At 57.1% G+C, this 27,553-nt stretch overlaps 1 protein-coding gene across 6 annotated transcripts in view; it reads left to right on the forward strand.

Annotated features, from left to right (window-relative positions):
* Tns1 (tensin 1) overlaps positions 1–27,553 on the forward strand; it is a 208,404-nt gene that overhangs the window by 1,283 nt on the left and 179,568 nt on the right. The window contains exon 1 of one of the 6 annotated variants that reach the window (XM_071619623.1): positions 11,006–11,193. The exons of 3 other annotated variants lie outside the window; for them this stretch is intronic. In XM_071619623.1, the coding sequence (XP_071475724.1) occupies positions 11,152–11,193 (42 nt within the window). In that variant the 5' untranslated portion in view covers positions 11,006–11,151. Of the gene's footprint in view, positions 1–11,005; positions 11,194–15,700; positions 15,737–19,339; positions 19,440–27,553 lie in introns of those variants that run through there. 2 more of the 6 variants (XM_071619627.1, XM_071619624.1) reach the window with 2 other exon arrangements.

Below are 27,553 nucleotides of genomic sequence, written 5' to 3' on the forward strand. Positions count from 1 at the left end.
ACTGTCACACGCGTCACTAACCATGGTGAGGGACAAGCTTGCGGGGTGTAGTGTTTTCTGGGCCCTCATAGTGACTTGGGTCCTAGTATAATTCTGATGGAGGCCTGAGTCTGGTTTAGGGGCAGGGTAAGGAGGGAGAGCTTTAGGGTATGGATTGAGCACCTCAGACTTTTGCTATTGGTCTTGGTAGAGCACAGAGGTGATATGGCAGGATTCACAGACTGAGGGGCTACTCCAGAGTCATCAGGACACTTGTCCTGCCTCAGAGCCTCCTGACTCTCTTTAATCCTCAGAGGTACCAGGGGGAGCAGAGGCCACAGTGTCTCTCTCTTATCTCTTCCTATCTTAGATCATTCTTGGCCAAGAAGTTCTTCCAATCAAACTCCAACTTCTAAACCAACTTCCAAACTAAGTCCTTCTGGAAGTTTGAGCTCATTTTCTGGTATTTTGTGTTGGTGCAGAGAACCATGGGAGGTACCTCAGACCCCTGGACACCAATGCTTTTGCTGTTGCTCCTGTCCCCTGGCTTGGTGAAGCTCCTTGGGACTGAGACTACCTAGTTCCTTGTTCTCTCCTGCTTCTCAGACTTGTCCCAAGACTTCTTTGCTCTCTGGTTTTGTCTTAAGACCTAGGCTTGTGGGTGTGGGCTTAGGACTCTCGGTGGGTTTCCTTTATTCCTCCTATTTCCCTGCCTCCCCCAATATGGCCAACTTTGACATGGAGCCAGTCCCTATGGGGCCATGTGAGGGTGGGCAGGGACAGGGCAGTTGGGGCTGAGATGGGGAAAGGAACCAGAGGCACCGGAGGTGGGTGATCAAGGACAGGGAGTGGGAGGGGAGGGGTGTGTGTGTGTGTGCATGTGCTCGTGCACACGTGCATACACGTGCATGTGACAGTGTGTGACAGCAACAGGGACAGGGATGGGGACGGATGTCTGTCTGCATTCGAATGAGCTAGTTTCCCAGGGCCTCCGGAGAGCTCCCTGTGACTCACTCCTTCCTTTATCTGCATGGATAAAACTCCATCCCAGCCCTGTGCCCCGGGCCCGGCTCCAGTGGGGGCTGCTGTTGCTGGTGGCGCTCTCCAGCCCAGACCCCCATTCACTGGATAACTCTCAGGAGACTGCGTGGCCCAGGAAAGAGCAGCCTGTCACCTGGGCGCTCACTGTAAGAGGTGTGACACCCACGTTCCTGTGGCGGATAAACATCACTTGGACTCTCACTGGCTCAGGAGCCAGGGCTCAGGAGTACCCAGGCGTCTGGGCTGGCAGCCAGGGCCTGCTGCAGACATGCTGCCGTTCCTGCCACAGCCATTCCATACCGAGCTTCTCACCCTGGGCCACAGGCCGGGCACGTTCCCAGCCCGCTGCTCTGCTCCTTCCTTCCCAAGCCTTGTTGCCCTTTTCTGCCTGCCATGCTGCCTGGCTTGCCCTCTAGGCGGACTGTCCCCTGTCCTCAGGCCTCATGGCTCTCTCTCCTCTCCTCATCTGAATCTGTGGCCTGCTCCTCCACCCCACTTTGAGGAGGGGCTGCCTGCGCCAGCTCTGGGCCCCTGAGCCCCAGTTCTGCGTTGTCAGAGCCTGGCCCTGTTCACCCTGCCCTCTCAGGTGGTTCTCTCTCTCTCCCTCAGCTACCCTGCACTCTGAGCCCCGCATTCCAGCCTCTGGAGGAAGGAGGGTGAGGCTTGGCACCCCTCCTGAGCATTCCCGCCAAATCTTCTCTGACCTGGGCGCCAAGGGGCCTGGCGGGCATCTCTAGGTGCCAGCCTCGCCTCCTAGCTCTGTGCCATATCCCAAGACAAGTGGGTGCTTGTCTGATGGTGGCGGGAGCAGAGGGGAAGAGACTCCAGGCTGATTCTGTCTCCTCCCTCCCAAAACCAGCCCCTGGGGTCAGCTTGTCTGGTCTCTGCTTCTCTCAGCCATACCCCACTTGAGTTTAGGAGGCTCTGGGGGAGGCCAGGGCCTTCAGTCTCTCCTGCATCCCTGTTGTGGGGTCCTGCAGCCATGACGGAAGGTCTTCCCCTTACTCTCGTAACAGAGAATCATAGACTAGTTATAGACTCATAGACCTCCAGAGCCAAAAAGGATCTTGGTTAGTGGTTCTGAGGTCATAGATCCTTTTAAGAATCTGATCAAGGCTATAGATGCTCTTCCCAGGGAGACGTGCACACACACACAGCCACTGAACACATGTACAGTGTCATGTCCCTTCAAGCCCACACACGACCCTGCTCCATCCACCCTTGTGTGCAGAGAAGGGGAGTGACTTGCCCAGAGTCACACAATGAGTGGCGGAACCCAGGCCACAAGCCAGATATCCTGGCCTACACAAGTGGGAGTTTTGTCCCCAAATACAACTTTTGTCTTCCCCAGACATTGCCTGCAAGACAGGCAGGCCTGGCCACCCATTTATTTAGCATTGTTTCAAGCATTTTTGAGCACCTGCTATAAGGCACGCTTTGAGCTAGGAGCTGTGGACAGGGCCCTGTTCTTGCCGGGGTGGGGGGATGTCAATCCAGTGGGAGAAATGGAAGCAAACAATAGCACAAATAAATGCATTCCTGGAAATAGTGCTCTGGAGGGAAGGTGAAGGATATCGTGGGCAGTGATAACAGAGGGATTAGTCTGGAAAATGCAGAAATGGCATTTCAACTGGAAGCTGGAGTGTAGCAGATGGTAGTGAGCAGAAGTATCCTGGAGGGTGGGAGCAGCATACTTGAGGGTCCTGAGATGAAGGATGGTTTCGAGCTCTTACAAAGGCTTAAAAGATTTTCTCTGACTACTCCCATGAGCCCCACGGGGGTGAGGGTCAGAGCTGGGAACCTGGGCAGGAGAGGTTCTCCGATCCCCTTTGGATCAGAGATGGTAAGGCCAGGGAGCCAAGGCTGATCAGAGAAGAAGGATGTAGAGATGGTTTGGAGGTGGAATGAGAAGCAGGAGAGAGGAGTAAGGTGACTCCCCATCCTATAAACATGTTGGCTGGTAAGGCACCATGAGATCTTCCTCCATTTCCGTTTATTGAAGTATTTCATAAATACAGAAAAGTGTACACGCGTTCCATTAACCGAACACACCCACATATCCATGGGACTGAGACCCATGGGTCAGCCAAGAAATGGAAACTTGCAGCACCCAAAAGTGCCTCTGCAGCTCCTGCTGGTCATTAATCCCCTTCAATGGTCGTTTCCCCTTCAAGGGTCATTCACGACGCCAACCTCCAACAGCATAGATTTACCTGTCATGACAATTCTTCTAAGTGGAGTGTGTCACAGGTATTCTTTTGTGCCTGACTTCTCTGGTCAACATCACAGCTGTGAATTCCATCCATGTTCTCGTGTGTGGCTGTAGATGGTTCCATCCCGTGGCCGATGGTGTTCCATCGTGTGAAGGTCCACTGCTGATTCACCCCTTCTGCCATTGATAGGCACATGGTTGTTTCCAGTGTGGGGTTATTGTGAGCCCCTGTGCTGGGCGCATGCTTGCTTCCCTGTTGATGGGTGTCTGCAAGACCCAGGCATCTCAAGAATGGGAGGAACTGTTCTATCTAGGAGCGCTTCAGGTGGTGGGCATGGGCAATATCACAGGGTGGGAGAGAAGGTTCTCTGGCACCCTAATATGTGCCCTTGTAGGACTTCTCATCATTCCTACTGCTTTTCAGGCCCAGTGTGGGGCTCAGGAAGGACAGGAAGAAGTAGCTTCACACAGCTGCCTTGGAGCGAGATGTGGGGGGTCTGCTGACCACCTCTCAGCCTTATCCCCTGTCTGGGGACAGGCGTGGTTTCTGGTAAGGGCAGGAGGGCAAGAGGCTAGGGTAGGGCCACACCTTCCATTTCTTCCCCCTTTCCGGTTGGGCAGGAAGCCAGCTAGTGCCTCCTTGTTTGATGTATGAACTTGCCAAGGGCCCCTGGCACCAGGACAGAACCTGGTGCCAACCTCAGGCAAGCTAAGGCAGACCCCCGGAGGGGCAGCAGCCTGTGAATGGGAAGTAGAGGCCGCCATCTTCACAGAGGCCAAGTGGTGATGAGGGAAAGGGACCCAGGCAATGTCTAGGGTCCAGATCCCCTTTCTGATTGTCCCAGTTCCGATCCCTAAATTAACTTCTATCCCCAGAGACCCCGGCCCTGGTGCTTTTGGCCAGTCCCTCCCTGTCCTGGCCTGAGTAGCTGTAGAGCCTAGAGCAAGAATCTAGACCTCCAAACCCAGGCCAGGAAGCGGGTGGAGGAGCCGCAGCTCGAGTGTTCTTTTTTGGCCCAAGGGTAGAAGAGTATGGGGTGCTTTACGGGGTGCTTCTGGTGATAACTATTCATAAGTCTGTTTCCTTGGAAAGTCTATAAGCCAGTGTTTTCAGGCCATAACCAAATTTTAGGGAACTTGGTATCCAAGAAACTTAGAGAAGGACTTGCACACATAGATGCTCAATAAAGGTTGCCCAAGGTCCCATGCCCATGAGCTCACATGCACTCGTGTACGAGAGGACCAGAGGTGGGTGTGAGCAGCTGAGTGACTGTCTGGGCCGATGGGTGGATGGTGAGATAGGACAGGTGGAGATTCCAGAAAAAGGGACAAATAACCCAAATGGAGGATAAGCACATGTGGAAATGATAATAGCAGGGTGGCCTGCTGCACAGGGTGCAGCTATTCTGTCTGAGAAATGGTGGAGCCGCTTTGATCTTGGGGATCCCCCTGGGCCTGAGCTCCTTGGGCATCTATCAGGAGATGCAGGAGTGGGGATGAGAGCTTGGATGTGACCAATGGGGTCAGGTGTGGTTGGAGGTCAAATGGGAATGTGTGCAGGATGGGACAGAGTGAGACGGGAGATGTGACGTGGTGACCAGCTGCAGCTGGAGTGCTTGCATTTTCCCAGAAACTCAGTTCCTGCCAGCTCCCCTTCTCAGGAACTTCTGGAAATCCCATTTCATCCCACTTCTCCTGCCACAGCGGAACCAAAAGGAGTCACGAATGGCCTGGTGTGTCCACAGATGACATCCTCAGGGCTCAGTGCTCTGTGGCCCTGGGGCCCAGGTGTGCCGTGTTGGTTCTGCACCCGGGGGAGCCTCTTCAGTCTCCTTGGTCTGCTCGCCTCTGTCCATCCTCCTCTCCACCCAGCTCCCTCGCCGGCCACTTGCCATCTTCTCTTCTGCACATCCTCCTTCATCCTGAACCTTCCCCCTCTCCTACCCACCCACCCTCTGCCACGAAGCATGTGCAGACATGGGCTTACTGAGTGTCTTAGTTTATTTCTTACTACTGTAATAGGACCCCTGAGACCGGGGAATTGTGGGGTTTGGGGTCGTGGAGCTGGAGATGGATCCCAGAGTACTCGACCACTGAGCTACATCTCCAGATACCACCCCGCCCCCCCGCTTTTTTTTTTTTTTTATAATTTTGAGATGGGGCCTTACTAAGTTTCCCAGGCTGGCCTCAAATTTATGATCCTTATGCTTCAGCCTCCGGAGTTGCTGGGATTACTGGGTAATTTAAAAAAAGAATTTTTTTTTTTTTAGTTGTAAATGGACACAATACCTTTATTTATTAATTTTTTTATGTGGTGCTGAGGATCAAACCCAATGACTCACACGTGCAAGGCACACACTCTACCACTGAGCTACAACCCCAGCCCCTACTGGGTAGTTTTTAATGATCATAAATTTATTTCTCACAGTTCTGGAAGCTGGGAAATGCAAGACTGAGAGCTGACATCCATGAGGGATTTCCTGCCTCATCACTTGGGGGAAGACAAGAGAGAGAAAGGGAAGAGAGAGAGAAACAGAGGGAGGGAGGGAGGGAGGGAGGGAGGGGGGCTTCTCTTCCCAGCACTGCTGCATCGGGAATCAAGTTTCCAGCACATGAACTTGGGGGGACTTGTGCAAGCCCAGGCCCTGAGTCAGTCCTGGTCCTCCCCTGGGAGGCTCCGGGGGTGGGGGGGCAGATTATCAAACATCATGCCAACAATGTGCCCATGTGCCAGGGAAGTGTGTGTGAGGTGTCACCGGGTTCTAGAACTGGGACAGACCTGTCCTGCCTGGGGAGTCTGGGAAGCCGGCATGGAGGAGGTGACATTTTGAACAGGATCCTGGAAGATGCGTTCACTGACACAGGGAGGCAAGGCCGTTTCAGTTGGGCCCAGAGGCACGAAGCAAGAGGTGCACTCAGGGAGCAGAAGGTCGGGTGGCTGCAGTATAGGGCAGAGGGGAGACGCAGGGTCAGAAGCCAGGAAAGAGGTGGGTCCCCCTGGCTGTGGAGGGCTCTATTCTAAACTATCCCAGCACAGGGTAGAGGAGGCAGGAGGGGTGGTATGGGCCCTGGACCTGCCGACACGGCTCTTCCTCGCGTGGCTGCACCACAGAGGGTGGGGGAGCTGTGTCTGCCTGAAGTCCCTCTTCCGTTAGCCGGAGCTTGGCTGTCCTTCCCTGTCCTTGACTTCACCTCTACCACCCTCAGCCCCAACCCGGAGCCCCAGGAACTCAGGCCGGCAGGCTAGGAGTTAGCCAGGCACTCTCCCCGAGCTGCTGGCTCTCTGCCCCGGCTCCTGGCTCTGTTCACCTGCTGCCCAGCCCAGGTGTCACTCCCATGGAAGTTGGGCAGAGGACAGGCCTGGCTTTGTTGGGACCCAGGTACCCGCCAGGCCTGTGGGTCCTGCCCCCACAGGGTGGCAGATACAGAGTGGAGGGGCGAGGAGGGGTGGAGCCTAGGACGTGGGCCACAGCAGAGGATTGCAGAGTCCACCCGGCTCCCTCTGGCCACAGCCCAGCAGGGTGCGAGGGCTGACAAGGAGTGCTGGCGGAAGGTGTTCCAGGCCACCTTTCCTGCCTCCTCTCTCCCTTGGTCTCCTCCCCAATGTCCCTGCACTCTGCAGGACTGGGACTCTCTGGGACAAAGCCAGCTCTCCTCCTGGCCTCCGGGTCTCCCTTCTGCCTTCTTTCTCTCTGCCAGTCTTTCTTGTGCTCTGCCCCTGTTTCCTCCTGTGTGTTATCTTGCTACTTCTCAGGACCTCAAGTCCCTTTTCCACCCTCTTTGTCCCCAGAAGCAGGAGGCAGGCAAGGGCGGCACCTCTGCTGTGGAAGGGTAACCTGAGCAGGTGGCTGCACAGAGGGCGTCAGGAAGGCAGTCACGTCAGTTTTGGCTTTGCCTCTCAAGGGCTGTGTGTTGATGCGTCTATTAATAACCTCTCTCTGCCTCAGCTTCCTCCACTGCCCTAACAGCATCTAGAACAGCGAGGGGCATATGGTAGCACCTAATGCAGAACAGCGGTCACCGGTCATTGGTCACTGGTCATCGTTGTTGTTATTACTGCTGAGTGACTGTGTTAGTCCAAGTGCTCCGAGGAATAAGATAGGGTCGCATGTGTGACGACTGTATCCTGGGAAATGCCTGCTGGAAAGGAAGGAGCCCAGGAGGCAGGAGAGCCTGGGTTGCAGTGTGAATCTGATCCTGGGGGAAGGAGGGGGCAGGGAGAGGGAGCCTGCCAGCTGTCTGCGTGCTGAGGGCACTCAGCAAGGCTGACAGAGAACCTGTGGGGCAAAGGTGGCTGGCAAAGAAGCGCCCAGTGTCCCAGGAGCCGCTGCCTCAGCGAGGCCTTGAACTTTGCCGGCAGTGGGACTGGGAGCGTGGTGGGTGGCGTGTCCTCTGCAAACAGCAGTGGACTTCGCAGCACAGGCCTGCCCATCCTGCTCCCTGATGCAGGGGGTCTACCAGACGCACTCCCATGACATTGTGGAAACACAGGCCTCGGACTCCGAGGGGGGTTGGGAGGGTCCAGGGGTTCCCGAAGATCCAGAGTGAGGATGTCAGTCTGTCAGGCTGCCTTCCAGGCCCGTGCTCGCCCCGTCTGATGGCCAGGTCAGCTGCGGGTGGGGGTAAGAGGAGGAGGCTGTCCTGGGAGGTCCTCTCTGGAGTTCGGGCACTGGGGGTGACGGGTTGGGCAGATGAGCTCACAGAATCATGGCAACAGGATGAGGCAGGAAATGACTATTCTTTGACCCCGTTGTGTCCCCTGGTGTAGTCCTGCTCCGTTCTGCTGGGGGCAGAGCACTGCCCGCCTGGTCTCTGCCACCTCCCCTTTCTTCGTGGGATGTCTCAGTGCTGAGGGGGAAACTGAGGCCGAGGTGCCCTGGGTCACGGAGGGTCCCAGGTGGGAGAATTCAGGAATCCCCCTGGACAGAGGCTCCCACCCCAAAGTTCATCCTGGGGAAAGTGGGACGCCCAGCATTGACCTTGGCCGTCCTCTGGGGCTGGCCTGGGCTGGCCCGAGTGTGGGGCAGGGGTGCCCAGCGCAGGCGCCAAGCTGCAGCACCATTAGCGGAATGAGGTTGGAGCAGGAGTGGATATTTCTGGGCACTGAGCTGAGGCCATCTGTGGGAGGTCGGACCAGGCCCAGTTGGGCCAGACTGTCCCCCCCTGCACTGTCCCCCTCAGCTCCCTGTCCCTGCAGCAGGCAGCAGACTGCATTGAGATGTGTGAGGCACCCAGACGGCCTCTTGAACCCCAGCCACTCAATATGCTAAGCAGGGCTGATTTATTCCCTCGCCTCTAATGGAGACACAGCAGGGCAACAGGGAGTGGCGTGGCGTGTTGGAGGCAGCAATCTGGGGGACAGGGAGGGCAGGAGTGGTCCTCTTGGCCCTCTGGGACTCCACACTGCCTCCCCAGGATTCTGCTCCAACAGGGGGTTTTGTGGCCCAGGGGAGGGGCAGCCGAATGCATCCTTTCTTCCTGCTTCCTAGCTGTCCCTGGCACACCGCTTGGTGTCTCTGGGGCTCAGCCTCCTCTGCTGTGAAGTGGGAGGACGGAGCCCCCTCCCTGGGCTGCTGTCAAGAGCTAGCTTCACAGTACAGTCCACGCTCTGCTCCAGGACGCAGTGTGTAGGTGGCCCTCTTCCCGTAGCCAGCACTCTGCCCTGCTTGGCATGTCCCTTCTTTCTTTTGTCACCCTCTGCAGTCTGGGAGCCTGAGTCCTGAGGTCAGCTGGGGGTGGGGGTGGGAGGAGGAGGCTGTCCTGGGAGCTCTTCTCTGGAGTTCAGGCACTGGGGGTGACGGGTGGGGCAGATGAGCTCAGAGAATCATGGCAACAGGATGAGGGAGGAAAAAGCATGTGCCTGGAGGTCTGGCTGATTTAGTGGCAAGTGTGAGCTCTACCAATGACTAAGCTGCCAGCCTCGGTTTTCTCATCTGGAAAATGGGCATGGTAACACCTACCCTGCAGGGTTGGTGAGGAGATCCAGGTGGCTAAGGTATGTAGAGTTCCCAGCATGTAGTAGGTGCTCGATAAACAATTTCCTTTTCTCCCTGAAAGGGGCCTTCTGGGAGCTGGGGTTGTGGCTCAAGTGGTAGAGCGCTCACTTAGCACCTGTGAGGCACTTGGTTCGATCCTCAGCACCACATAAAAATAAAAAAATAAAGATATTGTATCCACCTAAAACTAAAAAATAAATCTTAAAAAAAAGGGGGGGGGCTTCTGTGTCATCTGGTTGACCCCTTCACTTGCTGACTTGGACATCAGATGTACCTCTGAGACCCTCAGGGAATGGGAATGGGGAGAGCCCTGGGTTTGGGGTCTCTGACTTGGCAGAAAGTCAGTCAGGATAATGATAATAAATGGCTTTAAAACATCCTCATGTATTGCTCAGGACAGCCCTGAGAAGTGACCTGGGCAGACATTATTACCCTAGTTCACAGACAGTGGGGCTGAGGCCAGGGCCGGGTGGCCGGGTCTCACCACTGCCAGTGCCATGACTATTCTTGGCCTCATGTCACCCGTTCTGTTGAGCCAGGCAGCCCCTCGGCCTGAACCTCTTAGTGGGAAGGGGTTCCTCTGCTTTTTGTGGCCACTTGTAACTAGAAGTCATCGTCAGTCCTCCTGGAACACTCGGTCCTGACCTTGAACCTTGAAGGCTCTGCCCCCTTTTCCTGCCAGAGCTAGGGAAGGGGAGTCTGTGACCTCTACCGTCTCTGGGATGGGGTGGAGCTAGGCTGGTGGCCCCTTTGCACAGCTGCTCTCCCTTAGTTGCCTCCAGTGTGTTGGCACTTCTCTGTCCCCACCTCCTGGAAGAGACTCTTGTTCCGGCTTTCTTGCCCACCCCCCTGAGCGCATGAGTCCCATCCCCCATTCCTATTGCAGCCCACTCCCCTCCCATCTCTGCCCTCTGAGCTCTTTAGATGCCTCTGGGCTGTGAGAACAGCCCCCATCTTGCTTCCCAGACCCAGTGACGGGGCATTTCCAGCTCTGGGGTCTCCCCTCGCCCCTCCCCCTCCTACCCCCATTTATCTCCCCCTCTGGGAGCCAGAGGCCCTTTGTGAAGCTCTTTGTGTGGATTTGAGCTCCCAAGGCCAGGCAGGGGGACAAAGGGACACCCCTCTCCCCTTTTCATTGTCCCCTCTTCCCGGGAGGCCCTGTGTGTGAGTGCATGTGTCCCAGCTGGGTTATATGTAACCTGGGGGGCGGGGAGGGGTCTGGAAAGGATTCAGGGGTGCGCAGTGGTCTCAGTGCTCCCGAACTGAGGCGGGTGGCCCTGGGGCAGAAAGGAGGCTGGGTTACTTTGAGGAGAGGCCTTCAGGCCTGGGAGCAGGCTGAGACAGAGGGCATTATGGACGTGGCCAGGGCGTCTGTCCCCCGTCCCCACCTCCTCGGCCTCTCCCTGTCTTTCCACCTCCCGTCCCTCTCTCTGTACGTTCTCCTTCCCCTACCCCTTCTCCGTCCCTCATTTTCACCCTGGCATCTGCCTTCCTTGGCGCTGAGAGATCGGCCAGGCCCTGTCTCTGCCCCTTAGTTCCAGTCCCAGGGAGGCCCTCTGCCCTCTGCCTCCCTGTCCTGGGCCTCATTCTCCCCGCCCTTCCTCCACTCTGCAGGGCCTTCCCTGGGGGTGCTGTCTCCTCAGAGCCTCAGCCTCTGCCATGCTCCCCTTTACCCTGCCCGGCCTGATGACCCCGTGGTGTAGAGTGGCCCTGGGTGGCTGGCTGCCCGCTGGCTAAAAATAGACTCGTGTTGGTGTGCTCAGGGCGTCTGGGCAGAGGCAGGGCCGCCACGAGAGCCCTCATGGTTTCCCCAGGGTGCGTTCTGCGGGAGCCCTGGGTGCTCCCCATTTCCCTGCTGCAGTGGGGAGTCTGGAGGGCCCCAGTGACTCCTGGGAGGGACCTCCTCGTGCTGGCGGGGCACACATGGGCAGAGAGAGGCAGGTGAAGCGTCAAGACTCCTCGCTGGTAAGTGTGGAGGCCTGAACCCAAGAGCAGCCCGTGACACCGCCAGCACTGTGCCGGAGGTCACAGTGGTGGCGCTGGCTGCAGCTGGAGGGAGAGAGGAGCACCTTAGGCTCTGGGCAGTGGTGTCGCCTCTGGAAGCGGTGGCTTCCCCACCTGGAGGTGCAGGGGGACAAAGGGACATCCTCTCCCCTCTCCTCTTGTCCTCCGTTGTTGGACAACCTATGCTGGTTGGTGGGCGACAGGCCAGAGGTACCATGCGGAGTCTCACCTGGCAGCAGCCTTTTAAGCTCCGCCCCTTGGCCTCCCCTCTCTTTTTCCTGGCCTCTGCCCACCCTCCCTGAGTTCCAGCCTCCATTCCCTGGCTGGTCTCCAGATTGTTGCGAATGTCTCCCTCAGACGTCCTTGGGCTTGAGAGATGGAGAAGACAGCCTTGCCACCTACCAGGTGGCGAGGAGGGCAGAGCAGGCGCAGAGGGAGCCCAGGCTCAGTCGGGCTCTGTGGGGGCCTCAGGGGCCTGAACGTTATCAGCGCGGTCCTCTGAATATCCTCCCTTACCAGCCTCCGTTCTTGTTTCATGGTGACACTGTCTTTATGTCCCCATCCTGTTCCTCTCTCCTTGCACAGTCGCTCTCACTCTATTGCTCCTCAGATTTGGGAGGGGGCCTGGGCTCCCCCCCTCAGTATCTAAACTAGGGTGGCAAAGAGTGATTGGTTGCCATTGGCTGTTGGGCTGGGCTGCTTTATGGGGGTGGCTCTGGTCAGTATCTGTGGGTCTCTCCTCTAGGGCTTGTTGGACACCCAGAGTCCCTACTTTTCCACCAGGACAGGATCAGGCCTGGCTGCCACTCACACTCAGCGAGCAGACACTTTCCTTTCAGTGGCCACACCCCCAGCTGTGCCTGGTGGCCCGGGCCAGGACATATGTATGCCTCCTGCCTCCTTGGGGTCAGGGAGGGACCTGGACCCCTGTTGCTTCTCCAGTGTTCTGCCTCCTCCTTCCTGATTCAGGTTCGCCTTCACCCGCTGCCTGCAGGTAGCCGTGGCCCGTCCTGAGCCCTTGGGGGCTGTGCTGTGAGTTGGCTGCTTCTTGGCCGTCCCCAGCAGCTCAAGGTTCTGCGTCCCTGGGCTTGGGGCTCCCACTCCCATCACTCTCCAGACCCCAGAATTTTGACAAGGTTGTCGGGGTGATCATCAAACTATCTAACAAGTGATTCCAGGGACTGAGCTGGGAGGTGGCGATGGGGCCCTGGGGCCCCTGCGGGGCGGGGACTCTGCCCTGTCCTTGAGGAATCCAAGGGAGGCCTGGAGCCTGGTGTGTGTGTGTGAGCATGCGCAGGCGAGTGTGAGCGAGCGTGGGCCGTGGCTCTTTCCCTGCTGGATGGAAGCGATTCACAGTTCTGCAGCTGCAGGGCTGGACCTGCCCCCAGCATCTGCTCCCGTGTGGTGTCCTTTCTTTCCCTCCAGGCACAGAATTCCTTGTGCTTTAGTGAGAGGAAAACAAACAACAACAACAACAACAAGCCCAGGACGACTGCTTTTGTGGGGTTTTGAAAGGAAACATGTCTGTCCCATCTGCCCCAGTGTCCCTTTCACCTCTCTGGCCTCAGACATGCTCCCTGTGAGAGTGGGTGGGGCCCAGGCCAGGAAGACGGCAGGGGATTCCTCCTCTGGTTTCCACTCGCTGGACCTAGATGTGGGTTCCCCCCACTCTCTTCTTCCCAGGTCAGTTGTCTACGGTGAGCGGTGAGCGTGAGGCCACCTTGAGGCCATTCATAGGATAGTGAGTGAGAGCAAATTGGGCTTGAAAACTGCAGAAGGGAGGAGGTCAGACATTAGGAAGTACTTCCTCATCTGCCAGGGCTTGAAGCCAGAGGGATGGGATGACCTAGAGGCTATGGAGTCTGTCTAGGAAGAACTGTAAAGCCACCGGACCTGACTCCCTGCTGTTGATAAACGGGCTCGCCTGTGGGACTCCCTTGCTCTTTGTATCCACAGAGAGACTCTCCCCTTAGGAGGCAGGGTGTCCTCTCTGGGGGTCATGGGGCAAGGCCCCTGCAGAAGGAGTGGGAGGGGTAAAGGCGTGAGGGTTTCTGGGGGCCTAGAAAGAGACCCCAACCTGGGAAAGGGCCCATGAGGCCTGGCTTGTGGAGGAGGGTTGGGGTGGTCCTCACCTTTAGGTTGGCCCCTGAACTGTCCTCTCCTTCTGGCCAAGATGACCCAGGCAAAGAATCCCCCGGCCATCAGCTCATTCACAGTGTTGTGTGCTGGCAATGACATCTAGGTCCACAGTGGCCAGGGAGTCCCTCTAATCCCCCTCCCTGTCCGTCAGGGTGCTCAGCCTGGGTGCTCCACTCCTCCTCCCAGAGTCAGAAAGGAAGGGCACCGTCTGCTGCTGGACCTGGCCAGGTGCCGGCCTGGTCGGGGAGAGTTCTGAGGGATGGAAGCAGCTGCCTGGAAGGGAAGTGGCCTTGGTGTCCCCCAGGGGATCTGAGATGGCTCTGGATGACAGGAACAGGTTTGGGTTTCTGCAGGAGAATCCATACGGAGGGTGTGGGCCATGAGGTTGGAGATCTGGGCCTGGCGAGGAGGCCCTGCCTGGTTTTCTCCGGAGGTGTGAGGGGCTGCGATGCTGAGACTCGGCTGAGGGACGGAAAGCAGAAGGCGCAACCTCAGCTGGGTTTAGAAGAGGGGCAGGTGGGACGCAGGGTGGAGACGGGCCTCTCTGGTAGTGTGGTGCCTCGTTGGAAGTGTCGCCTGCTTTTTTATTGAACACTCGTGCTCAGTCCTGGCCCGTTTCCTCTTGTTTGTCCTGTGGGGAGCCCTGGGCATCAGGCTGGGCTTCTTCCTCTCTCTCCTCTGCTTGAGAAGCATTCTCCATTCCCCCTCTTCTTGGGTCCCTATGTCCATGCACAGTGGGAGTGGACGTGTTTTCCAGACGGGAGTTCTGGCCCAGGGTTGTGTCAGAGAGCACTGTCCCGTGGGTGTGCGTGGGCAGTGTGCAGCTGGCAGACCCAGGAAGGGCTGGTGGTGAACTTGCCCAGGGTACCTGTCCTGGCCCTGGGCTCTTGAGGTATTTGTCCGGGAGCTCCCAAGGGCACCTTGATGAATCACACCGGTGACAGGCATTTTCAAATAATTTAATCTGCACGATGACCCCATGAAGTTAGGATTCTCATCTCCATTTTACAGAAGAGGAAACAGTGGCTCACAGCAGGGGAATAATCTTCCCAAGGTCACACAGAACCTAAGTGCCAGACCCGGGATTTGGACCTGGCCTCTTTGCAGGCTTTGTACCTGTCTCCTTGTCTTTGGGAGGTCAGAGTAGGGACAGTGGAGGTGATGCTCCCCTGTGCTTTCTCCTGGGGTGTTCTCAACAGCTTGGGGAGGTAAAGGCAGATACAGTGGTGCCCATCTTGCAGATGAGAACACTGGGGCTCCCAGAGGGACTGTGCCCTGAGCTTGTCCCTCCACAGTAGCAGAAGGCCCCTGACGTGATGGGTCTGGGCTGCCCAAGGGAGACTGCTTCAGAGACCTCTCTCGTCTGCTGGGGCTGGGCTTGTCCTGTTCCGTCCTGAAGCTCCCAGACAGAGGGGGAATAGAATGAACCAGAAGCTGGATTCAAAGGGATTACGTGGAGGGTCTAGGACCTTTGGGGTGGGAAGAAGAGGAAGTCGAATTACACCATTCAAGCCCGGGAAGAAAATGGAAGTCTGCTGGCCCCAGGGGAGCCTCAGCCTGCAGCTTTGATTCAAGGTTGGGGAGGATGGACAGAGTCCATCCAGGGCACTGAGGTGTCTCTCCTGCTTCTATGGAGTGGTGAGGGACGCACATCTGGGTGGGCTTGAAGTCCCCAGGAACTTGTTCTGGGCCTGACCCCACTGTGGCCTCCTAGGCAGGGGCAAGGGCCATAAGATCCCTGGCCCTGGGTGTCTGGCTCCTGACCACAGCGGCTGCAGCTGGACCTTGGAGGGTTTCAGTTCAGGCTCCCTCTGGGTCAGTCCCTTCTATGGTCAGAGATGGGAGTCCCCAGGAGCCCCCAGTCCTGCTGTTTCTGGAGCCCAGGGTTGAAGCCATGACTGTTTGATTCCGGGCCTGGGTGCCCTGGCTGGCACCCTGTGGCTTGTCTCCGCTCCTGTCCTCCCTGCCCCTCCCCTCACTCAGACGGGGAGCCTTGGCTGCCCTGGCTGCCCTGGGCAGGTGGCCAGGAGCGTCCACCACCTGCCCAGCTGCTTCACCTCCAGCTCTCTCCTGCCCTCTGCTTTGCTGGTCTCCCTGTCACTGTCACGGTGTCCTCTCATTTATTTACTCGGGGTGGGTCGCAGCCCACGGCCTCCTCCTCTCCCTCTGTGTCACTTGGGGGCTCTTTCTTTCCTCTGGTCCTCAACTCAGTCTTGCAGCCACCTGGGATCTGTCTCAACGACCTGGCTCCTCCCAGCCTCGTTCCTTCCAGTTCTTTGGACATCTGTGGGACGCAGGCTGAGGGCCTGGGCTGAGCTCACACTGCAGAAACGCAGGGCTGGACATGGGCCGGGGAAAGTGCCCAGTGAGTGACCCAGGGGAAGGGGACAGGGCGGCAGTGAGCCGGGAGGGAGGAGGTCTCAGCGTGGAGAACGGGGGAGGGGAGGCCGTGGCTGGACTGGAAGTGGGTGGGGACCTGGTTCTCTGTCTGCTCTGCCTCCCTGCGCCTGTCTCTCCCTCCTGGAGTCTCTGGCAGTCACTGCGGCTGTCTCTGGGCTCCGAGGACGGGGAGCTTAAAGCCAGCTTCCCTCCCACACCCAACCACCCTCCGTCCAGTGTGTCCAGTTCTCGGTCAGACCAGCCAGTGGGCTGGCTTCCTGGGAGGGGGTGGCGAGCCCCGTGGTAATTGTATTAGCTTGTGCAGTGGGACTTCCCAGGCCAGCCCTCCAGGTCCCCTTCCCCATCCTCCTTCCTCTCTCCTCCGCACCCTCCCTTCATCTCTCTCTCTCTCCCCCCGGTTCCATCCGAATCAATTAGACAGTCCCTGCTTTAATCTCATTTTGGGTCCTGGGCTCAGACCCAGCAGCCCAGCTCCCAGGTCTGCAGTAGTCTCCATGCTGGGCCCTGCCATGGTCAACCCAGGGGTAGCGGGACGACCTCAGGGCCCTGCCCTTTCTTCCCCACCTCCAGCTGCCCAGTGAGGGAGGCCTGGCCTTGGGTTCCCCAGTGGATCGATACCCACCATCAGGCCAGTCTTTTCCCCACTCCTCCCCCACCCACCGTTTATCATGTCAGCTGCTGGGTGGTGATGGAAGTCATTTGGAAAGGGGCCCAGAGGACCGGGGATTCTCAGCCCGGAGAATAGAGAGGAGTGGGGGTGGGGGGATGGGGCCTTGAATAATGAGCCGCCAGTGTCTGAAGGCATTTATTGTGCAGAAGAGAGCGACCATGCTATTCTCCTTCCCCAGACAAGGCCGTCGAAGAGGAAATGGTCTGGAATCTGAGAGGGAGGGATGGAGGTTAGATATCAAGAGGAACTTCCTGTCTGTCAGAGACCACAGACCTGAGTTAGTGGTGGTGAAGGGAGAGAGGGCCCGTGGACTTAACTCTTCAGGGTGCCTCTAGAAGAAGACATGGCCTTCTGCCGACCCTCCTCTCTGCTCTCTGGCTGCAATGTTGTCCTGTAAAAAAGCAATGAACCAGAAACGGAGGAGTTGATCTAATTCTTGCATTGCACCTTCTAGCTGTGTGGCCCCTGGCAAGTCCCTTTCCCTCTCAGGGCTTTCTTCCTTTCTTGGGGATTGAACTCAGGAGCACTTAACCACTGAGCCACATCTCCAGCCCTTTTTTTGTGTTTTATTTAGAGACAGGATCTCGCTGAGTTGCTTAGGGCCTCGATAAGTTGTTAAAGCTGGCTTTGAACTTGAGATCCTCCTGCCTCAGCCTCCTGAGCTGCTGGGATTACAGGTGTGTGCCACCACAACCCGGAATTCAACGTCCTCTTGTAAATTAGGGGCTGGGGAAAGGATCAGATCTTTTTCAAGTTTAACTGGAATCAACACTGGATATTGGGGAGCTGTTTCAGAACAGGGACGCAGGAGGTCCCTGCTCAGGGGTGAGTGGAGTGGAGTGCATGAAGACCTTGACCTCTTGGCTGCCATAGCTGCAAGAATCCTGAACATGACAATCCCCACGGCTGGTGAGCAGTGGATTGGAAACGGGAAAGGCCCTTTCCCTCCATCCCTTCTTTCCCATGTTTATTGCCCACACACCGGGCACCTGTTCAGTGTTAAGGCAGGAATGATTGACAAGTCCTCTGGAGCTGGCGTTCTGGTGGTGGAGAAGAGATGGTGAAGAACTGATCAGATACATCCATGAGGGACAGCACTAAATGATATGAAGGACATTCTGGTGTCACCCAGACAGGGATGCAGGGAGTCCAAGGACTTTCATTGGGTGGGCAGAACATTCCCTGAGACCCCTTGCCATTGATGTCCACACGAAATGGGGCCCAGCTCAGCAGGAACCCTCATTCTGTTGTGTGGAGAGAGGACCAGGGGCTGGAGGTGGACTTCCGTCTGGTTGGCTGTCACCCATGGGTGGAACTGGTGAGACCCATCCTGGTGCTGGGGCTGAGAGGTTTGGAAGTCCAGCCTGGGAGGCTAAACCCAAAGGAGATGGGGATCCCTGAGGTAGAGGGTAGGGAAGCTCTCCCTCTCTGGTTCTGAGCAAATGGCGGATGGGGGCAGGAGGAGGGGCCTGCCAGAGCTGTCCCCTCTAAGAGAGAAGGACGGACGGGGTGGTCCCAGGGGAGCTGTGTGTGCACATCTCTCTCTGGGTGTGAAAGGGAGACCCGGAGCCTCCGATCAGATGCCCAAGTGATTTTCTCTTAACAGGAGCTGCCTTTGTCCCCCTCCAGACAAAACCAGTCAGGGGCACTATGGCCATGATGGCTTGGGACAGAGGACGCTCTGTGTCTACCTGGGCTTGTGGGCCCTCCTCCCATGGGCTGTCCCCAGGGGCCCGTGGGCCATCACCTGCTCTCTTGTTTTCCCAACACCTGTGCCGGCTGCCTCTGGGAGGTGCCCGTTCTTTCTTGGCTTATCTTTCCTGAGCCTTGAGAAACGTGGGAAGAAGGGCCAGAGAAACCCCTCCCTGAAAATAGGGCCTCCATCCCCCCAGCTGTGGGCTGGGACCTGCATTCAGAGTCCAGGTCTCAGGCATGTGAACACAAGGAGGGTGGGAAACATGCCTTCTCCTGCCAGCCCTGGCCAGACCCCGCACAGCCCTGTGGGCCCGGCGCGGCTCAGGCTGAGGAGAGAAGGGGAGGAAGGAAGAGCCAGGTGGCAGGGCTGGGAGGCTGGTGGGAGTGGATCCTGGAGAAGGCCATGTTGCAAGGGCAGGGGACAGAATTCCTTGAGGACCAGTTAACCCTGAGGTCCTCCTCTGCTTGGTGACCAGTTCTTCAAACTGGGGAAGGGCTTTATGGCCCACACAGGGAGCTGTGGGTCCAACCTGCGGCCTCCGGCAGACAGGGTCCTATCCAGGATGGCCTGATCCCTCCCTCACACACCTCCAGTTCATGGTGCCTGGGGCTGCGTCCTGGATCTGGTCGTTATGGGAAGCCTTTCATCTCTGTCCTTGAGGATCTGAGGCCTGAGGGAGAGACAGGAGGGAGGGAAGATGTACCCAGCACCTACCACTGTTGGATGCAGTCTCTGGTGCTCTGAAGGCTTTGAGGGAGAAAAGAGATGAAGACTGGGAGAAGACCTTTTGGAACTGGAAGTCCCTTACTCCCACCCCATGAACTTAAGTGAAAGAGGAAGAAAATCCTCACTAGGACTTGCCGGGAGGTTCTTGAAGGGCTTTGGGGGGTGGGGAGGTTCTGCAGGTATTATCTCAGGATCCGGACCTCTCCTGGAGGTGAAACAGAACCGAGGTCATTGGGCAGGATTACTTTGACCTTCATGACTTGAAACCCCTGGCATGATGGGGCCAGAGGCTGTGAGGGGAAGGCTGGGCAATAACAGGTCTGAATTCAAGTCAGCCTTAGACTCTTTCCTCTCTCCAGAGGGTCATTGGCTTAAGAAACTTCTGGATGGGAAGAGCCCTTCCCGTAGGACCTTCATGTTGAGAAGGGCTGAATCCCTTTCCTTTCAACCCTCCCTTCTGCCTTCTGTGTTTGTAGAGTGTCTTTGGCAACCTAAGTGCTGAGAAGACTTTAAGAACCCTCTGACAGCCTGGCACAGTGGTGTATGCCTGAAATCTCTGCAACTCGGGAGGCTGAGGTAGGAGGATTGCAAGTTTGAGGCCAGCCTCAGCAACTTAATGAGACCCTATCTCAAAAAAAGAAAGGGCTGAGGATAGAGCTTGGTGACAGAGCACTCCTGGGTACATTCCCTAGGGTGGAAGTGTTGAGGACAGTAAGAATCCTCTGGGGAAAAGAGTCATCTTGCCTTTCTCTCCCTCAGGCTGGTGGCACAGGTGGGTAGGGAACATGTCAGCCAATCTTATCTGAAAAATTTCCTCTTCTCTTAAAAATCCAAGGGATTCCTTTCAATTAAAGTTCTTTCCACTGTGGCTCAAACTCCATTTTCTCGTTTCTTAGGCCTCATCTATTTTCTCTGTCCCAAGGTGGTGGTAGCGGCTTTGGGGAGTTGAGGCCCCCCTCAGGCCTGGAGTAGGGTTGGGCAGAGTCAGATCCTTTGCTGGGAATGGTGTGCGTGGACAAAGGCAGGCTGCTAGGGACGGGCTAGCTTTAGTGAGGGTCCCGCCACCGTCTCCCTCCACTGACTTCCCTGAAGTCCCCTGCAGCTTTCATCCAGGGCTCTTGTGGTGGTGGGGGGGGTGATGGTGGTCCCCTTGCTTGGGGGAGTTTTAGGAGGTGAGGCGCCCTAATGTCTGACTTTCCCCATCTCTGTCTGCACCCCAGCAGCAACCTCCTCCTCCCTGGCTGGCCTGCCTCTGTGTCCCTGCCCAGTGTCCCTGCCAATGCTGGACCTGTTGTCTTGTTGGGTGGGCAGCAGAAGCCCACCTGGAGCAGGGCCCCAGGGGTCTGCTGCGGAGGAGGAGAGACTGGAAGCAGGGTTGAGCTAGCAAGAAACCCCCAGGCCCTCAGCCTACCTGTTGAGAAAGAGGCCCTGGTTGGAGCAGGGAGGGAAGGGGGCGGGGAGGCAGCCTGCAGGGAAAGCCAGCCCGAGATGGTGCCGGGGAAGCGCAGGCGGGGAATAGAGCCGCGGGGATGGTTGGCAGGGGTCTGGCTGGCGCCCAGCGGCCTTGTTGCTGCGGAAGAGGCCCGTGCAGCGTGCAGCTCCTCCGCCCCTTTTCTCTCTGGGCTTGGCTCCCTGCCTGCCAGCTTCTCGGCAGCCACAGAACTGGGGGTGAAGCTGCCCTCCCAGCTCCCCTGGTCTCTGCCTGGCTCTGTCCCTTTGTTTCTCCGTCTCTGATTGTTCACCTCTCTCCAGATGCACCCCTTGTTGGGTGGGCAGCAGAAGCTCTAGGGGGCACCTCCGTCTCCCCCTTTTTCTTCCCCTCCTCTAGTTCCAGTATCTCAATATGGTGACCCCAACAACATTCCTGAGAGGAGGACCCCATCCACGGTTCACCTGAGCGTCGCAGAGGCAGGGAAGGCTCTGGTGACCAGTGGCCTAGGGGCCTGGCAGAGAGAAATGGGAAGGGGAGCCCGCCCGGAGCAGCGGGAGGCGAGGTGCAGCCTTAGCCCGAGGCTGCGCATCGCTCTCCTGCCTAGCAACCTGTTGGGGAGCTGTGAGTCCTCTGAGCGCCCACTCCCGGAGTTGCTGGAGAGCGATCCCCACCAGGAGCCGGGTGTGGCCAGGATCAGAGTGGGCAGTAAGACGCGACAGCTGGTCCAGGTTGTGCGCAGCGTCCCCATGAGAATTCCCAGCTCAGGGAGGTTTCTGCCTTGGTGGTGGAAGCCGGAGGCCTCCGTTTAAGTTAATCACATTATGCTCTGGGGAGCAATATGGGAATTGGAGTGAGATCTGGAGGGAATCCACACACACACACACACACACACACACACACGCACACACACACTGCAGCGTGGAGCACAATGCTGCCACCGCCACCCCGGCTCCCACCGCTGCCGCTCCTTCCCGCAAGCAGACGCCAGGAGACTGACACCCCCTCTGCCGGGTCCCCACTGCCTCTCCCGGCGCGCTCCCCGCGCTCAGAAGTTCCCGGGGTGCTGCGCCTCTCCCTCCAGCCGGCCGGGGAAGCAGGCAGGCAGAGGCTGGAGGCTGGCACGCCGCCACGAAGGGGAACCGAAGGGGAGCAGCCGGAGAAAGTCCCCAAGGGTGGAAGCGCCCTGCCTCCGCCCGTGTCCCCAGTGGGGCGCTACGCGAAGATGGAGCCAGGTCCGGACCGCGCCGCGGGACCGCCGCCCTGCTTCTCCCGTTAGAGGGTGCAGGACGCTCGGGCTGCTCCTCCAGGGCTGAGGATCCGGGAGACCCCGGGAGCAGGGCGTTCGCCTTCCTCCCCTGCATCCCCCACTCTGGTCCCTCTCTACTGACCCGTGAGCCCCAGGCACACTCTCGGGGGCAGCATGACTCGGCTGAGCTGGTGCTTCTCCTGCGTGGTCCGATGGGGCCAGTACTTCTTCTCGTGCCTCCTGCCCCTGCGCTTCTGCTTCCGCAGCCAGGTAAACGCCTGCCTCACCTGGCCTTCCAACCCTCAGCACCCCCCTCCATCCCAGGCTCCTAGGCGAAGGATTTGATTGATCACCCTCCCATTCTCAGGGACACACCATCGTGGCGTTGTCACATGCGGTCTCATAAGAGTTTGGGGACTCCTGGGGAGTCCCTGCCTGTGCTGCCCAGAGCCAGAGCCCTCAGTGGCTGTCCCTCTTCCCCAGCGCACAGCCCTCAGCATCTTGGATTTGAGTTGAAGTCTGAGCACCACAGTCTTGGGAAGGCAGGGAGATTTGGTTATAGAGGAAGGTTTCTGGGGGTTTTAAACCACCTCAAATTTCTGTGGGAAGAGGAGGTGTATTCTGGAAATGCACCCATCTCTATCCGCAGACCTAAGGCCTGGAGCAAAAGTGAGCTGCTTCAGGAGGGACTTCCCGTCTCTTCAGGAGAATGGAGGGAACAGGAAACTGGACAGAGAGATGGCCAGGCCCCAGGGAGGGAGCTGCAGCGGGGTTATTGGGCAGAGAGGTCTGGCAGGACCTGCCTGCTGTAGGTAAGGTTCTGGTTGAATGTCTTTCTCGCTGGGATCCTTCTAGAGAGATCCCTGACAGTGTCTTCAGGGGGTGGCCAGCCAGGGGAAGTGGGGACATAGCCACAGAAAATACTGCCCATAATCTAAAATTCTCCCCTGGAGAGGCAGGGGGACCCCAAGAGCATGATTAAGAGCCCACAGCAGTCTCCAGAACTAGGATTCCAGAGAGGGAGGTCCCTGGATTTTGGACCTATCTCTTCACTCCCTTGGGTTCCAGATGCGGGACAGTACCCTATTCTGGTGAAGGGCGCCAGATGTGGAGGCATCCTGCCTGGCTCTGAATTCTGGCCCTCCCAGTTATTAACTGTGGACTCCAGAAAGTTGCATAATCTGCCTGTATCTTAGTTTTCTCATCTGTAAAATGGGGACAATAAAAATATCAATGTCATTGGAATATGGCTAGTATTCAATGAGATAATTCATTTAAAGTGTTTAAAATGTGCTTACTCTATAGTAGGCATTCAATAAAAGTCAGAGCTATATTCATTATTATTGTCCCCCTTTTCAGCATGGACCTCCCTCTTGTAGACCCTTAGGCAGGTTAGGGATGGAGAAATTCCTCCCAGTATCCATTCTTCCCATCCAAATGGATGGGAAAGATTCTCCTACTCTTAGGGAACCTGAAGTTCTAGCTCTTTCTCGAAGGTGCTTCCTCTGAGCCTCAGTTTCCCTCTCTGGCATTCCGCAGTGGGGAAAGGTGCCAGCAGGCTTCTGCTCCAGTTACCCAAGGTATGCTTTGAAATCTTCCAGCACAATGCATTGTCCCCAGGGATTGGCTGGGAGGCAGGCGCTGCAGCTGAGGAGCGCAGGGCTGGAGCCCATCCACATTTCAATGGGCTCTGAGTTCAGATGCTGCGAAGACTGGAGTTTCAGATTTGGGAAAAAGCAATCTGCAGTGGGCAATGGCCAGCCGGGACCAGGTCAGTGGACCCTGGGCTGCTTAGCAATTCCCCCTCCTCAGTTGCAGGGATAGAAGATGAGCGAGCCACCTTGCCCATCTCTCCAACTCGTAGGGGGCCAGGACTAGAGCTGGGAGCTGGCATGAGGGGCTGCAAGCTGCCTCCTCCAGCCTTTGAGGGGCCTGAGTCAGGCAGGAAATTAGAGCTGAGGAAGAGATCAAGATCACGGAACTGAGCTCTGGGTAGGATCTTATTAAAAATGATTGGGGGTGGGTCCAGACGCCCACTCCACCCAGAGTGCTGGTGGAGAAGACTTGGGGGAGGGGAGAAATTGCTGTGACTATGCTTCTTCCTGTGTCAGCTGGGGAAACTGAGGCTTGGACAGGACCTGTCCATGTCCTTGGAACTCTGTCTGTCCTCCCAGAGAGCACATCATAGATTTCTGGAGTGCAAGGGAGTAATCTCCGTCTCAGAGGGATGGTGGATGTGGGAGCTGGGGCAGGATCTCCTCTGGCCGTGTGGGGTCTTGGTGGCACTGGGATCAAGTGCCTGGTGTTCCAGGCTGGTGTGCCAGGGTTCACTAAGTGGGCACAGACAGGACGGAGTCCCCATTCATGCCTTGGCTGTACCTTTGTGCAATGAACATCTAGTTAGTGGTCTGTGGAGGCTCTGGCGGGGGTCTGAGCTCCCCAGACCTCAGAGGCTGAGAGTGGATGGGGTGTGGGGAGGCAGCATGTTTTAACTGGAAGGGGAGCCCCAGGAGCAGTGGGGGCCAGACCCTGTCTGCATCTAAATATCGTGTTGGCTTTTCTGGAGCCCCTGGAGAGCAGCCAGTCTCATCTTGGCCCCTGTAATAGTAGCACTGTCCTTGGCCTCCCTCTATGTGTCCCTGCTCCTGGCCTCCACTGAGCCAGACCTGAGCTCAGCTGACCCCCTTCTTGGAGCCCCAGGGCCAGCCCTTTGCGAAGGAGTGAAGAGGACAGTTAACACAGCACCATCCCATGGGTACATAACCTCTTGTTTCTGCATGATGACTGTATTGCTCCTGGAGCAGGGAGAGAATTCTCCATCCCTGGGAGAGGTGGAATTAAATACTCTGGGTTCCATTGGCACATATCCTAGCTGTGTGACTCCAGCAAGTTGCTAAAACTCTCTGTGCCTTTGCACTTGTAAAATGAGGGTTGATAGGAGGCTTAAAGAGGATACAAATGACAGTTAATTAATGTTGCTCTTTCCTGGGTCAGGGGCAAAGTGGCAGAGTCTGGGGGGGGGGAAAGAAGGTGGACCCAAGAGCTGAGGGCACTGTGTCAGATTTCTGTGACTCTTGTGTTGGGCTCTGCAGTTGGGTGGGTGGCAGTGAGGAACCCTGTGTGCAGCGTACCCTGTAGGCTGGAGGGAGGCGCAGTAGGTGTGGCCCCAGGATGAAAGTGGCCTGCGGCAGGTCTGCCGGAGGAAGCCAAGAGCCCTGCATGGGCCCTACCATGACCATTCACGGGGGGCTTAGGAGGAAGCTGGGACCTGGGAGTCAAGAAAGGAAACCAGAGCCCAGCCTCTGATGGCTCTGTGACCTCAGGCAGGCCGACCACAGAGCAGTCATCTGTTGAACAAGTAGGCAGGATGGCTGAGAGGTGCCCCAAGATCAAAACGTCCTAGTGGACGTTTAATGTATCCTCCAAAGAGGAGGAAAGGGAAAAAAATGTTCAAGTCCTTAAAATTGCATTTTTTGGTCTTTTGTAAAAAAAAAATATATATATAGATTTGGGGCTTCTCATGTCAGATCCAAAGAGTTGAGGATGGGGCTCGTGTTGGCGCATGCCATTGTGTCCGGAGCTGAGGGGCACAGTATCTTCTTTAACTGGAGTCTGTCCTGTTCAGGTCTCCAGAGTCCCCTGGCCTTCCCTCTCAAGCTAACTCCCCTCTGGCCCCTGAAGACTTGCTGTGATCCTTGCCTTAGGTGAATGTGGAGGCCTTTCCAGCTCTGATGTCCTGTGACCTTCAGATTCTGTCACCAGTGGTGACAGAGACAAAGTTCAGTAGCATCAGGGACGGGCAAACCTTGCCTTTTTTTGCAGTACGGGGGGTGGAACCCAGGGTGTGCTGGGCCAGGGCTCCACTGAGCTGTCCCCACAGCCCAGGTACAACTTTGTGATGCACAAGTTCAAATGTTCGGAAGAATGAACTGAGCAGAGCTGGGGCCTTAGCCTGGGAAGTTTTAGTACCACCAGAGGTGGCGCTGGAAGGGCCTTGGAGACCGGGGGCCTGGCCATTTTGCAGGTGGGGACACTAAGGAATGGAGAGGGGAGAGCCAGGCTTGGGCTCCCCCGGCCGTGAGCTCAGTCCTGTGCACTCTGACTCTTCCCTCTGCTCTGCTCAGTCACCTCTGGCCCCGTGCCAGCCCCAGGGCCCCACAGTCCTGCCCCTGTTTCTTCTGCTGGTGTTGCGCAGTGGGAAAGAGGGACGGGCAGGAGCCAGGGAGGTCTCCTGCTTACAGAGGGAAGAGCCTGAATTAAACGCCAACCTGTTGCTGAAATGCCTGGCGGGGAGGAGGTGGGACGGCATAGGGAGGCGGCCTGGTCCTGAGGCTCCTGGGATGGCCCACCAGTGCGTACCGTGGGTGTGCTGCCTGTGAGGGAGGGTCCAGGCACAGGTGGGGCTCGGGGAATGAGCAAATCACCCGGAGAGCCTGCAGCCTGAGGGGCTGGCAGCAGGAAGACCTCGGTGCTGATGGGTGGGTATGGCTGCAAGTCTGCCCAAGGCCCATTCAAGAGGGAGAGAAGGGAGATCTGGAAAGGAAATAGTAGGAAAATTTACTAGGATCCATTCGTGGATGGATTAATTCGTTCATTCTTCAACCCTGCCTGGCACCTGCGGTATGCCCGGCTCTAGGGATATAAAGGACAGGATATGTCCTTGTCCAAGGAACTCACTCATGTGCAGGTAGGGAGAGACCCTGTGAAGGAGGAATAGTGGGTGACAAGCCTCTATACACAGTTAGAGATACCTGCAGGGGCAGAGGATGACCTTCAACAGGGAGGATGGTGGTTAGGTAGCAGCAGGGACTTCCTGAAGAGAGAGGTTAAGGAATAGGTGAGAACCCCATGATCTTGGATGAGGAATAGGGGAATCTTGGAGGCAGGGCTCCTCAGAGGGAACCCCCAGCACCAAAGTTATTGGCTTGCCGTCCAGTCCCCGTTGAGGTAACTAAGGTGGCAGCAGACCTAGGGGCAGTAGGGCCCCTTCAGGGTGCGTGGGAGGCCAGATAGATTGGAGTTGCTGTGACTTAATGTCACTGTGACTTAGTCTTTGGTTTGGTTTCCAGCGTTTCTGAGAAGCTCCAAGGTGATTTCTCAGAACTCCCGAGATAGCTGCCTGGAGACGCGTCTTAGCCAACAGCAAAGGGGGTGGGCGCAGGCGGGGGAGAGGAGTGGGACGGCTCTGGGGATATTAGGGCTGCCCACAGAGCCCTTGAACTTGAGGGCTAGAAAGGCTGGCCAGGCAGGTGATGATGCCAAGGCAGGGGTGGGCTCAGAGCTCTGAGAGAGTCAGTCCCGCTCTGTGCTCCAGCCAAGGGGGAGGAGGCGGTGCAGGGCTCTGTCTGTGGACACAACTGTGGCTGTGGGGCCAGTTGCATGTGGAGCTCCATCTCTTTCAGTGTTGGCTCACTTGAACCCCAGCAGGCCTGGGAGTGGGGGGCCTGGATAGGGGGTGCAGGCTAGGCAGCATCATTCCCAGCCCCATGGCTCTGCAGAAGGATCTAGAGAAGGAGGGAGCGGGGACCCAGATGCCTTGCTCTAACTTCTTTACCAGAAAAAGGACCCTAAGCTAGGCACCTGTCTAAGAGGACCAGAGTTAGACACCCCACTGCATTGTTCTTCTCTGCCTTCTCAGAATCACCAATGATGCTTACGCCCTTGTGCAGTGGTTCCCTCTTGTTCTTGGGGCTTCCAGGTCGATAGCCTGGCTGGACTCTGATTGGGAGCCTGCACACCTGGCCGGACAGGTCCACATGATGGGAGACGGGAGCAGCCAGCTGTAGAGACTCAACCCTGGGGCTGCCTTGTATGTGGCTGATAAAGAGTAGAGGGCATGGTCCTGGGTGAGCGGGGGAGAGTCAGGGATATGCAACCCCTCACCCATGTGGCCCGCGCGTGTACGGGAGCCCAGGCCTGAGGACTTTCTTGCTAAGTTACTCAGTCCAGGAAAATGGTCTCCAAGGCCTACTCTGGGCGGGGCTCTGTCCTCAGCCTCGGTTTGTGTGGTTG

Source organism: Marmota flaviventris, chromosome 11 (assembly GCF_047511675.1).
Source record: "Marmota flaviventris isolate mMarFla1 chromosome 11, mMarFla1.hap1, whole genome shotgun sequence".
Taxonomy (NCBI): Eukaryota; Metazoa; Chordata; class Mammalia; order Rodentia; family Sciuridae; genus Marmota; species Marmota flaviventris.